General features: G+C 42.0%; 1 protein-coding gene across 1 annotated transcript in view; it reads right to left on the bottom strand.

The window, feature by feature from the left end:
- Positions 1-14,018, bottom strand: part of C10H7orf78 (chromosome 10 C7orf78 homolog) — a 102,908-nt gene that overhangs the window by 10,839 nt on the left and 78,051 nt on the right. Inside the window, exons 4-5 of the mRNA XM_085630789.1 lie at positions 10,617-10,759; positions 2,122-2,199 (exon numbers count right to left, since the gene is read on the bottom strand). Of these exons, the coding sequence (XP_085486915.1) occupies positions 2,122-2,199; positions 10,617-10,759 (221 nt within the window). The remainder of the gene's footprint in view (positions 1-2,121; positions 2,200-10,616; positions 10,760-14,018) is intronic.

Genomic DNA, 14,018 nt, shown 5'->3' with positions numbered 1-14,018 from the left:
AGTAGCCCCACCATTAGAGGGCTTGGAGAAAATAAAACTGTTTGCAGATGATATCATCTTGTAATTATAAGTAGTGGTAAGTGAATAATTCTGTTTCTCTTACAGGATTGGTGGAATTTTAGCAAATCAGCATTACTGCTGTAATGCGGAGTTCTGGTCAAACTCCACCAATCACCGCATGATGGCATTTTTTCTCACACGCGGCTCTAGAATGGTAAGTTGGTGAATGCAATCAAGATTTGGTGTCCCCTAGTGCAAATTCCGGTCGCTAGGAGAACACTGTGCGTGATTTTCCTGCGCGGGTGGTCGGGACTGTTCACGGTCAGAAGGATGATGCTCAAGTAGGAAATCTACTCAAGCAGCAGCAAAATTAATTCGAGTAGTTGGACCCTCTGGAGTGGTGCTTTTCACTCTGGTTCATGCCCATTGGTGGAACTCGCTGAATATTTATGTAACTCTATGGAATTCTGTGGAGTCAAATTCCAGGAGGTCCGCCCACCTCTATTTAGAAGTCAATAAAGGTGATATCCAAGGAGAATTGGATGAAATCCAGGAACTAAGGGGGCTATAAAATTATTCACTCAAAACCAGAGGTTTTATTGTTCAATGCGGAAGCAAGTGATTTTCTTCAACATCTTCAGCTCCCAGTTCGTATTTGGGGATTTTTGTAACTTCTAACTTTGCAGATTTGCTCATCTTAATTATGTTTCCATGCTGAAGAAAGTGAAGGATTTATTGAATAAAAGGACCATGCTTCCAATATCGTCGATTGGTTGCATTTCTTTCATTGAAAGGGAGAACCAGGCCTGGCAGTTCGGTCTGGACTGTTCCCATGAGGCACAGGGTCAAGACTGATTTGCATATGGCTGGGTCCAAACTGGGGTGGCGTAGTGGGCAAAAGAACAATGGATTTAACCCAGATCTTTTGACTGGGGGAGAATGTTTGCATTGTCAGCATTCCGTCCATCTGTTTGCTTGTTTTAACTTGTACTGCTCACGAAAAAGATTATTAAAATAAATAATTAAATATAGAGGACCGTTCACTCACGAGCAGTGGAAGAACAACGAATCTATTAAAAGAAATGTGAATCATAGAATTGCAGTATAATTAAAAAGAAGAAAAAGTGTTCAGTTCTCGAAGTGGTCATACAGTGAAAAGAAACTCAGTGTGTTGTGTTTGTACTAAAATAAATGCAAATTATCAGAGGAATCATACTAGTCTAAATGCATTAATAGTCCAAGGCGTTTCAACTCTGAGTTTAGAGTAGGGTCATCATCATGACTCATGATCTCGAGCAGAGAAAAATTTGGACCCCCTCAGTGATGAATATAGCATCAGCCAGTGCAACTAGTAGCCATTCAACTGGGAAAGAAAAGTAAGTAAAAAAGGTCTTGACTGTGAATAACCTAAGATGCACTTGAAAAGAATGGAGAAACACCATCCATCCCCATTTTAATACAAATAAAAAAGTGAAATTTATAAAAACTTTTCATTTAGGTACATTTCCTTCTTGATTTGTTTGTAAAGTCCTTGTTATTATGAAGAACGGGGGTGATTGAGTGCAGTTGTAGGGAGTGTTTCCCCATTTAGATGACACAACCTAGTGAACTCATAGCATTCTTGCCTACACAATTTCAGTTCCTAAATCCAAACCTGAATTGAGTGCAGGTTGGACTGGAGCAGCCGGCATCGGCGACCAAGCTGACACTGCTGTGAGTGTCCAGGAGCCCAAGGAGGAGGATTGTGGGGTCTACCAGTGGCAGGTAGGAACCGGCACTGCAGGTTAACATACCGCACAACCGCCCCCTCTGCAGCGGTCATGCAAAACCCCGGCAGGGGATTGGTCGCCTCCTTTGAATGGTCCAGTCAGGAAGGACCAGCTCTCGGCTTGGGAGCACATAAAGAAAGCAGCAAGGTAACATGTCCACTGTTCCATTGATGTAAACAAACATGGAGGAGGGGAGCAATGCACAAACAAACACATCCACAGTTGCCAGGACTGCCAATCCAAACATGCAGTAGTGGGCGTCGACAAAAAGCCTTTTCTCATACACACAATATCTTCAAAGCAAACATCCGTGATCCCTTTCCACTTTGAAAACAGTGAAGAAGGAGCTTACTGCCTGCCATGTCTTTGTCAGCTTTTCTTCCACTCGATCCAGTAATGCACTGTAAGCCCCTCGCCTCCTCCGATGTCTCTGTACAAACAAAAGAATGACTGAGATTCAGAAATGAAGACGTCTGCACAAGACTTTAATGTAATACTCACACAACAAATATGTATTAGCATGAACCCTGCTGCTTAGTCATGACATTAATGTGTATTCATGTTAAAGTGACAGTAAGCAGGTTCTTAATATTTCAAGCAAGTGACTTAGATTGAATGTTGCTCACACACCAAACTGAATTGCTTCTACGCAATCAATTTTAGGGTCAATATCAATGTAAAATTGAAAATAGTAGGCATTTAAATGCAAACCAGCAATGCGTACCTTCCCACACATGCCCGATAGAGGAGTATCAAAGCATTAACCCAAAATGTGAGTGTATAGTTACTGTTTGTCAGGCGGGTGTGATTTAAGTCAGATGAATCACGTTTGCTTATTTCTTTCCATTCTGAGCTCATAGTAGTGGATTCACAGATTTACGCCCCCACTGTGGAGATCTCCGCCTACAGGTTTATATTTGAAATGTAGTCACAAAGTTACTAGTAGCACCTGTACTGTCATTATATCATTCATTAGAGAATCCATCTCTTCATGTAGGGGGTGGCGACTTTTAAATCCTCCTACTGGATGGGTATTTCCTCTGGGAGTTGGTGAATACCATTTGGGTGAGTTTCCCCCCTGGGACTGGCAGAAATGTAGGTGAGTGGAGATTTCTGCACATACATTTGCCTTTCCTAATCAGAAGCATTATGTACAAAAATGAGCAGGATACTATCCAGTTGTGTATGGGACATTCTTCAGGAGCGCACTGTAATTCAGTAGGAGTGTATACTCATTCCAGTTAAATTTAATAACTCGACTATGTGGCTACAATGAAATACAAAGCAGATTTTCAGAGCAAATGTGTTTTGCATACATGTTCGTAGAGCCTTTTTTGGGGATACATTATGTGGCCAGATAGGATACAGGAGAATACTTCTTCAGCCAGACCTAAAACCTCAATTTAAGAAAGTTGTCAATTATATTTAGATTTGTGTGGAATACAGCACAGTCAGAATAGCAGGATGAGGTAGGTTACTAAAGCACTTAGGGTGTCCCTCTTCAATTTCAATTGTCCTGTGTCAACACCTTATTAGTTTCCCTCATTCTTATATTTTGCCCACTTCTCTTCTTACATGGTCTTGTAATCAAGCTTTAAAAAAAAAAAAGATAGCTACCGCCTGTTTAATTTATGTTGATTCTGTAGGAGTCTCACACTCCCATGAGAAGGAATTTGACCTACTATGTAGTATTATATGGAAAGATATACCCCCTGAATGACAAACCGACAAGTGGCTGTAAATATAATTATTAAAACTATCTTCCAGTGGGTCTTTTATGAAATGGTTATAAACAAATCTCTGGCAAAGTTTTTTTTTAAATATTTGTTAATCCCTGTAACATTTTCTAAAGACAACTGCATCTTGCATTTGCTAAGGGGGCGTGGCCATGGAGTCAGGCATTACCATCATGAGGGTAGAGTTGGTGTTCAGGGTAAATCCAAGTGCCTCGGCGAGAGTTGGGGTTCGAAGCAGTCAATGTTCATGTCATTGAGCCAGGTTTGTACTGTCGTGTTTGTTGTTCTTGACAAATAACAGAAGTTCTGTCTTGATCGTGCCTTAAATCAATTTGTATTCATAACATGGACTTTATTATTCATGTTGACATTAATTAATTGAGAAGAACATTAATCATTTCTCAATTACCAGCAATCAGGAGGGTACATTTGTCAAATACCAGCAGCAAGGTGGGTATAATGTTGTTACCTGAACATCTAACATGTAGTATATGCATATTCAGTCATGAGAAAAAATAAGACAAAAACAACAAGTTGAATGAAAGAATTTGAAACTATAGAGCACGTTGTTACTCACAATGAAGCCTACTTAATGGTAGATAGGGTGCGGACGTGCAGCAATTGTCACGAGTAGGCTCATCACTGCTAATCTGTTGTACTACATTGTGAAACCTGTTGAATTTGCTGATTTTATTTGCGCTAGTCACTTTAAAAAACAAAATCCTGCTAGGACCATTTCTCTACTTTAAATCTGCTTATCGCACTTTTGCACTTTACATTGGGCTAACTCAGCCATTTCCTCCCTGTGCTCAGGTCAGTTTAGGTGTGCGGGGCTATCCTTCTCTCCCAGCCTACTTAATGGCAGACAGGATGCAGATGTGCAGCACTTGTCACAAGTTGGCACACTAAAAGCAAGCTTGTGTGCACCCGTCTGCGTCCGGTGGTGCCGGGGGCCAGCCACTATGCCCACAACATTACTTACACCATGGTTGAAATTAAAAACCTTGACTAAACACACTACAAATTAGATCTCTCATTCCAGCAAAAAAAATGCATGACTCAGGTATCTCTAATCCCACCTCTTCCACACCTAACCCTAATGGGACAGATGACCTGCCTCCCAGCAGTAGTACTAGGCAACCCACTAAGTTTATCTGTGGTCCTTAACCTGACCAGCTAAGGTTTTCATACCTTAACACCGGTTGCTTGAAGAAACACAAAATTGAAATCTTGCACTTATTGGATTTTGACTCACCAGACATCCTCTTACTGACCAAAACACGGCTAAAAAAGAGTTCTACCCTGATGTCCTTGCTGCCCTCCCTGAGGACTATTATATCCTCCAAACTAACCATTGTACTGGAAAAACATGAGAAGGTGTCACCTCTATTATCAAGAAACATCTCAGATTCTCCAAACTTACCTTGCAACCCATCAAGTTGCTCGACAGACTTGTGGTAAAATTAGAGTATATAAACTCTCCCCTTATCCATCCCCTCACTTATAGACCCCCTGACTATATACAACACTTACCTTATATATTCTATGAATCTATCTCCCACCTTTTTCTCGACCATGCACAAATTATTCTAGTCCGTGACTTCAGCTACTGGGCAAATCATGACAAGGGTGGACAACTCTCATTAGACTTTTCTGACCTCCTCAGTATTCTGAACATTGAAAAACACATGTCCACCTCAACCCACATTAAAGGCCACACACTAGACCAAGTCTGGACCTCGAAATTAAACTTGTCTACTCTTACAATTTCCCTGTGGGTGTGGTCCGGACATTATCCTATTAAATACACATTAACAGGTCTATCTCCACACAAACCACCACCATGCCCAGGAATCACAACCAGGAGCTGGTCACAAAGGACCTAAATTCCTTTTGTGAGTACCTAATGGTAACCACCATTTGACCCAAATATTAATATCAACCTACCCAGGAATGCTATTTCTGACTGGCTTATTACTGCCAGCGATATCTACGTCCCACCACGTAACTCAAAACAGGCAAGATGTTTTAACACTTCACTGACGACTTAAAGCTAGCCAAACTAGACTTACGTGGCTGCAAGCACAAATGGCGAAAGAACTACTCTCAAGATGCAAAGGAATCCTTTGGTAAACAGCTCAAGGATTTCAAAACTCACATTCTACTAACCAAATCAGCCTTCTTCACTAACAAAATACTTTCTTCCATGAACAAAACAAAAGAGATCTTAAATATAATTTCTGAATTATCCAACCTTGATAGGGTTACCCTACTAATCATCCCCTCTCAGACCCTCTGTGATATGCTCAACACTTGTTTTGTAGTTAAATCAAGACAATTAAAAATAGCATACACACAAGCTCTTTTACTAATAGGGCCACTCCGGAAAATATGAATCCTGTTATCTTAGCCTCTTCCTGTGATGTCAGCAAGGATAGCCTCATGGACTTGTTACTTTTTTTGGCAAAAGTACTGGAGGCACATGTAGCATGAAACCTCTGTTCCTTTTTAGAGGTGTCCAAATTCCTAGATCCATGCCAGGCAGGTTTCCACCCAACCCATTTCACAGAAGCTGTTATTCTCTCTTTTATAGATGACATGTGTAGAGAATGAGACTGAGGTATCACCCAGGCCCTAGTCCTGCTTGACCTATCGGTGGCTCTAGACACAGTGGACCACTTCCTTCTGGTGGACCCTGTCAAGGCTGCTGGGTTGTGGACCTCGACGCTTGATTTGATTACCTCCTTCCTGGAGAACTGCTTCCATTCTGTCCAGCTGACCCCTTTTACCTCAACCAAAGTTCATCTAGACTCTGGAGTAGCCCCAGGGATCCTTCCTCTCCCCTAACTCTTCAATTTGTGCATACGTTCTTTAGTCCACTAATTGAAAAACAGCAACTTTGCTATATGTAACTGCACAGATGATATACAAATACTGCTCAAGAGCGACAACTCCTCCGAATAAATGGAAACCTTCCAATTCAAAATGCGGTTCATAAGTGACTGGATGAATAGTAACTACCTTAAACTTAATTAAGACAAAACCGAAATTGTCATCACCAACAGCAAGATAGACTATTGGATGGCCTCATTCTGCCCCCCCCCCCAAACTGGGAACGCCCCTTCCCCCCAAACTCCAAAAAGTCAGTAAAAAACATTGGGGTGCTCATTGATGAAAAACCTTCCATGAAACCCTAATTCTGGTCAGTGATTTCCTCTTGTTTTTTCCAGCTCTGGAGAATTAGGAAAATTGCCAGATTCCTCACCCTTGAAGTTCTCAATCTTTGTCATTGCTCTAGTTCTCTCTAGAATTAATGATGCAAACTCACTATACATTGGCCTACCTAAATACCTCATTCGCAGGATCCAATTTGTCCAGAACCAAGCAGCCCAGCTAGTATACTGGCAGTCCAAGTCACAACCCCGCTGAAAAACCTCCACTGTCTGCCTGTGGCACAACGGTCCAACTTTAAAACTGGATGTATTATCTATAAAAAGCCCAGTGACAATAGTTCTGCATTTATCACCTCCATAATCCAGAATTACACTCCTAAACGCTCTCTGCGATCCATGTCCATGACCTACCTAACAGTGCCCCAATTAAAAAAAAGAGTGGCTCCAGTTTCTCCGTCCTCGCTCCTAACATTTGGAATTCCCTCTCCCTCGAGATCAGTACAGTACCATGTTACTCATTATTCAGGCAAATCTTAAAAACATTGCTTTTAAACAGGCATATGATTGTTACCCCGGTCCAACAGTAACATTCTGCTTGATCCCCTCAGCACCAAGAAACCATCTAGTGAACGTGCACTCTACAAATTCTCCTTACATTACATTACATTACATCCTGGTGCTGCAGTTTTAAATCCGATAACCCAGATGAAAAGGAAAAAGAGAGAAAGTGAAGCTAACTTGATGAGGGAGTAACAAAGTGCATTGGGGACCAGGACAAGCCAGGTCTCTAAATGCTTTTTATAAAGAGATTCCCATTATATGAACCACAGACGGCTGGGGAGATGGTTCGATGCCTTGAATCCTAGTACCAAGAAGGATTTCCCGCCTTGGGTTTTAAGTCTAAACAAGGGGGACTTAAAGAGATTCATGTGAGAGGATCTCAAGGTTCTTTGGGTCATATAGTGTGTGAATCTTTCTGTTAAGTATTTAGGTACGGTGACGTTGAATGCTTTGCAGACCAGTAAAAGGACAATAAAAAGGATCCTATTGTGTACCGGTAGCCAGAATAACATTTTTAGAGAAGCGAAGCAGAACACTCTCTGTGAAGTTTCAGCACAAGTCTGGCTGTCCCCTGTTGCACCATCTGGTTTGTGAAGTATTTGTTTTGAGGATCCTGCGTCAAGACTGTTACAGTAATCAAGTCTAGAAGTAATAAGAAAGGAAATGTTTTTCTGGTAGCTAATGGGAGGAAGTGAAAAACATTCTTAAGGATTTGATTACGTTAAACCATGTCCTTGCCACAGCAAGAGCTTGAGGATGGAAAGAGAGATTAAGGTATCAAATTTCACTCTTAAATTTCTTGCAACATCACTGTGGTGGGGGATACTGAATTCAGTCACCACTGGATTGGAGAAAAGCAGTTACACTTGTCAAACAGCAGGATCTCCTTTTTGTCTATACTGCACTTTAAGTGGTTAATTGCAGTCAGAGGACAACTTCAGTGAGACAGTTTTGGAAGTTTAGTTCTAAGCCAAAGGACTCTTTATCCAATGACAGAATCAGCTGTGTATCATACGCATATGATGTAGCGATTCCAATAAAAGCTATCGGCAAGATTAGGGTGGCTATGTATATATTGAATAACGCAGGGCTGAGAGATGAGTCATGCAGGACTCCTGATGCCACTGGTCTTTAATCCAATGACAGGGCTTTAAGAGGAATACCACAGTCCTTGATTCATTGAAGGAGTATGCAGTGTGAGATGGTATTGAATGCAGCAAGAGATCCAGTAGGATCAACACCGCATTGTTGCCAGCATCCAGGGTCAGCAGTTTTATGGTATCATAAACTTCCAACATAGCTGATTCTGTGGAATGTTTGGGCCAAAACCAGGTTGCTGGGAATGAAGTACATTCGGATTTTCCAGAAATGAAGTTAGCTAGCCATTAACACATTTTTCAAGCACTTTGGTTAGTACCAGGAGCAATGAGATGCTGCGAAGTTTGGACAGTGTGGCAGGGGGTTCACCACTACCAGTTTGCAGTATGAGGGGCGCTCAGCCATTGACAATGAGATATTGAGAATTTTATTGATAAAAGGGTTGAAAATGTCAAATCCATATGAAGAATGGCAGGGGGACAGGGGTCATTTGGAGAACCAGATTTGCATGAAAGGATGGCCTGTCATCAGGGCCGGACTGGGAACCAAAACCGGTCCTGGCAAAGTGCTCGGCCAGCTCCCTGGGGGTTGGGGAGGCGGCCGAGCTGTTTGCCACAGACGGTTTTGGACGATTTTGTTACAGGGGCCGATTTTGCAGCTATGCTGAAAAAACGGCCCTGTAACAGAAACAGCACCCCAGGGCCCGAAACCGGCCCCCACCCTTGTGGCCACCGGGGGAATTCCCGGTGCCCGCTACGGCCTGTCCGGCCCTGCCTGTCATGATTGTGGGATCTCCTGAGAGGCTACCAGAGTTGCGATCCCTACCTTTGGTCGGACAAACTGCAGTCAAAGAGCAGTGTGATGGTTGGGAAGCCAAGTTGAATGGCAAGTATTTTCTCTTTAAAAAAAAGAGATATGGTCACATAGGGTTCATGGGGGTCAGAGTGGGCGAGGATGGACGTGAGGTTAAGTTTGGGTCAGCTATCATCTTGATCCATTTACGTAGGATGTGAGGGTCCATAGTCATGGTGGACGGGGGCAGTCTGAGTTGATCAAGATTCTGAGGGAGGATCAGATTGTGGTCTGACCAAGCCTGGTGAATAGTTACATCTACTAAGAGATTGGGGTTATTAGAACAAACCCCATTCATGGTATGTCCTGCGATATGCGTAGGGGATTTTACTAGCTGGTCAAGACCAATAATGCTTAAGGTATCAATAAAATGGGATACATTGTGGTTGTTATTGTTCTCAAGATGATAATTAATTTTCCCTAGAATAGTAAAATTAGCATATTGAAGTAAAAAGGGAGCCAGTGCTTCTCCTAAAGAAGCCCAAAAAATAGATCCTGGTTACTGACTTGGGTACAGTGTAGTATGATGGGTTAGTTTACATAGGGTGCCATGTTCTATTAACATTGTTTACAGTGGGTTTAACTCTGTAGAAGACAAATCGTTTTTTGTTTAATTTTCCAACAATGCTTTGAAGTGGGTTAGGGCCATTTCTCTAGACTGTGTTGCAGTGTAATGTGATATTACCCCCTAGATTTCAGTGAAGTCTGCTGGGATATTGTCCGTAAGACATCTAGCGGGCCACCCTATCGGTCAACGGGACCACCAACAGCAAGTCGATTACAATGCGACCGCCTCCAAGTCACATGGTGCAGGGATATGTACCCAAAATCAAGGGCAAGGGGGGGAGGGGGAGGCCGCTACATGCCCCCAATGTCCCTATCCGCCAGCCTTTTCATGGTCGGTGAAATACTATGAAACAGCTGTCAGGGAGGGACATCATAATCCCTATGGCGGTGACTGGTTGACACCGCCACCATTGCAGGGATTGCGAGGCCCTCCGCCGCACTGGCAGGCTCAAGGAGTCCATTGGATGAGTGATGCCCTCACACCGCCCACCTTTGTAATATGGTGAGCAGGAAACCTGTCTACGATGGCGGTGAGACCACTACTGACGGGCTGTCGTTGGCGGTTTCACCACCATTGTAATAGGCCCCTCAGTAACTACACTGCAGTTCTTAACACAAAACTCCATAATAAAAATCAATCAGCATCCCTTTGGTAATTGAAAAGACCACCAATAAGAACCTCAGAACATTTTCTCTTATTTGCTTATGTATTTGTATGCCACTCTTTTTGTTGTATTTCTATGGCAATGCTCCCTTCATCTGTACAGGAAAGATCTGTCCCCAAAGGCAGACACAATACAATGTAAAAACCATCAAAAACTGACGGTATCAGATGTTAATGACATGCAAATAATACTCACTGTAAAAGATGCAGATTTAGGTGGATAGGAGTCATTTGGCAAAATTAACTTTGAATCCCATTTGAGTTCTTGGGGTTTAAATGTTGTGATTCTTTCAGATCTTATGCCCTGCTGTTTGCCGTTTAAGGGGGGAAGTCCATGCACTGGAAAAAGAAAGAATTCCATAAATGGTGGTTTCCAATTTTTCATAATTTGCCACATACCATCTACTTGTTGATGGGCATCATGTCAAGTCCGGGCTTTTCTAAAATTTAAACAAGATTATAAGATGTGAGCCATATTTGCTACATCACAGAACACATTCATTTTTAATGTGGAAGTTATCCAGAAGAGAGAACAAATAAAAGAGAGAGAACAAATGCATAGTCATATAAGAATTCAACTGTTTGAGTGGCCAGGTTTGTTTTAATTGTCACTAGAAATTGTGTAGAAAGTGGGAAGGATATTTATTTCTTCAAAGTATGAGAGGACTAAGGGCCATATGTATCAAGCCTTTTTCCCACTTGCAAACGGGCCGAATCTCAGAATCGGTCCGTTTGCGAATTGGAAAAAGCCTTTTGGGATGTATCACCCCAAAAGTCCATTGCAAAATAGAGAATTGCAAAATTTGCGATTCTCTATTTTGCGGATGCAATTAAGGATTAGCAAATTGCGATTCCTTAAATGCAATTCTGGAAGCACCAGAAATGTGCTATTTGGCCTTAAGAAATTGCAAATTACCACCACCTTCAAATTGGTGTCAATTTGCGATTGTTTTTTTAAAAGTGCCATATGTCGCATATACATGCCCTTAATGCATGTATGTGCGCAAAATGTGCACACATGCATACTTCAGGGGTGCAAAAGGGTGTCCTTTTGGCACCCTTGCAACCTTGAAATTAACAGGCACATGCATCAAGCACAAAACCGGTCGCAAACGGGCAGATTCTCAGAATCTGCCCCTTTGCGACCGGTATTTTTGCATTTGGGATGCATCATCCCAAATGCAAAAATCGCTATTTAAGGAATCTCAAAATTGGGATTCCTTAAATAGCGATTGCATTTAAGGAATCCCTAATTGAGATTCCTTAAATGCAATGCATTACAGTTTAAAAAATAGCGATTTCGCTATTAGCGTGAGCAAATTACCATGAGGCTGGACCTCATGGTAATTTGCGAAAACTTAGACAAATGCACTTATGTGCATTTTTCTAAGTTTCATGTTGCCCACACACATGCCCATAGAGCATGTGTGTATGCAACATTTGTGCAGAGTGAACATACATGGGTGCAATAGGGTGTCATTTTGACACCCTTGCACCATCGAAATTGCGGGAGCAATTTGCGAGTACCTACTGGTACTCGCAAATTGCTCCCGCAATCTCTAATTCATTCCTATGGGCCTGGAGGCCCATAGGAATGAATGGGAAGACATTCCTTAATTGCGACTCGCAATTTGCTAGTCGCAATTAAGGAATTTGTGGAAATCGCTATTTCTTTAGCGATTCCTACATGCATAGGGTTTTGCTATTCCTTAATTGCGATTCCTTAATAATCGCTATTAAGGAATCGCAAAAGCCTATGATGATGCATGTGCCTGTAAATTCTCAATTTGCGATTCTCTAATTGGTAATCGCAAATTGAGAATGTCTTCCCATTCATTCCTATGGGCCTTCTAGCCCATAGGAATGAATGGGAAGGTATTCCTTATTTGTGAATCTCAATTTGCGATTTGCAAATAAGGAATATGTAGGATTCGCAAACATTTTAGCAAATCCTACATACATTGCATTTTGCGATTCTCTAATTGTGATTTGCTAAAAATCGCAATTTGAGAATCGCAAAACTCTTTTTTGATACATATGGGCCAAAATCTCCACGTTTTTCCAGGATGGAAATGGGTCACAGACATGTTCTTGAATGCCCAAAAACCAATTCAAAGCCATAACACTAAAAAGTATTACCAAAGCCAATAGGTTTGGCCATTGTAAAGTGCATGCACATTAAGATATGATATGCAGGGGCCTCACACTCGCTCTGCTGCCCTCCAGTAGGCGCATCCCTCACACTGCACTCACATAAGCATATGCTTCACTCACTCAAGCACATCTTTCAACCTGTAGACCGCACATGCCTCATTCTGTACCCACACAGACACAACTTTCAATCTGTAAACCACTTAACCTGCACTCACAAAAACAATTTTAATATTACATTTGCACAGGAACAACCCTCACAAAGCAGTTACAAATCATGGTGGCTATACCACACTCATCAAAGCATACAGCTCACACAGAGGAGCACCACTCAGTAGTAAGGAGCAGAGTTTGGACTGATGGTGGCATAGGAGACACAGGCTGAGTGTCTGGTGCATCAGTTCACTAGTGTAATTCATGGATCTTGAAGTAAGCTACACTGAAACCTGAATGTCCACTGGTGTTATCTAATCTATAGAGCCACTGGAATCATGCGATTGTGTGGCTGTGGTGATTTTTGCATAGTTATAAATTTGCTGCAATTGACACGTAATCCATCATCTGCTACAGAATCTGCAGATGAAAACAATGTTTTTTCTAAGTCAAATGATTCAAAAGTTACTAATAACACAGTGACACATGTTGTAGCGCAGTGGATGGCCCATTGCAAAGGTTGACTGGTCTTATTGCTGTGTTTGGGTGTTAAACTGGTACTAATGAGTTGCAACTAATGCCCAGACAGTCTTAACAAGTTTAGAAATGACAAAATATTGAAGTAATACTATCCTAAAATGTGCAGCATGATGGCGCATAATTTGCCTTTTCTTGCCACATTATTTACTCAACCCTGGTGCATAATTTGGCCCTTCCCTGCTGCATAATTCCAGAGAACCTGCTAATCTCCCATAAACCACACTTGGACCGGCATTGCAGATTATGTCAGTTGGAACTTTGTGGACATTTGCAGGGAAGAGTAACCACAAAAGTCCCACTTGCCTTCTAAAAGCAAAAGGTGGTGGTTTTCTTGTAGTGCAAGCATATGCTAAAATAGCAATGAAAAACAAAAGAAAACCTAAAAGTGGAGGGCATGTGCATCAATAAAAAATTCAAAAGTAAAACTTCACACTGGTTTACCATCTTGGAACAGTAAAGAATGATATAGTATGGAGGAAATCCGTGTCACGATTGTGAAACTTGCAGCAGTAATGCCTGGCACTCTGCACAAGATAGCTGTGGTTCAATCAGGGGCACAGCTTCAAGGGGGGGTGGGGTATTTGGGATGGGACATCCCCCAAATAAATGCATTCTTGGCTTAATAGTGGGTCTGGGGGCCCGGAGTCGAGTCTCCTGCGTGCGTGTCGTTTTTTTGTTATACACTGAGAATAAAAGACAGACAGTAACATTTTGTGTAAAATGGGAGAGACAGCAGAAACAGGGATATTCAACT

Source organism: Triturus cristatus, chromosome 10 (genome assembly GCF_964204655.1).
Source record: "Triturus cristatus chromosome 10, aTriCri1.1, whole genome shotgun sequence".
Taxonomy (NCBI): Eukaryota; Metazoa; Chordata; class Amphibia; order Caudata; family Salamandridae; genus Triturus; species Triturus cristatus.
The sequence above is the reverse complement of the archived record's forward strand: the minus strand, read 5'-3'. Positions and strand labels throughout refer to the sequence as shown.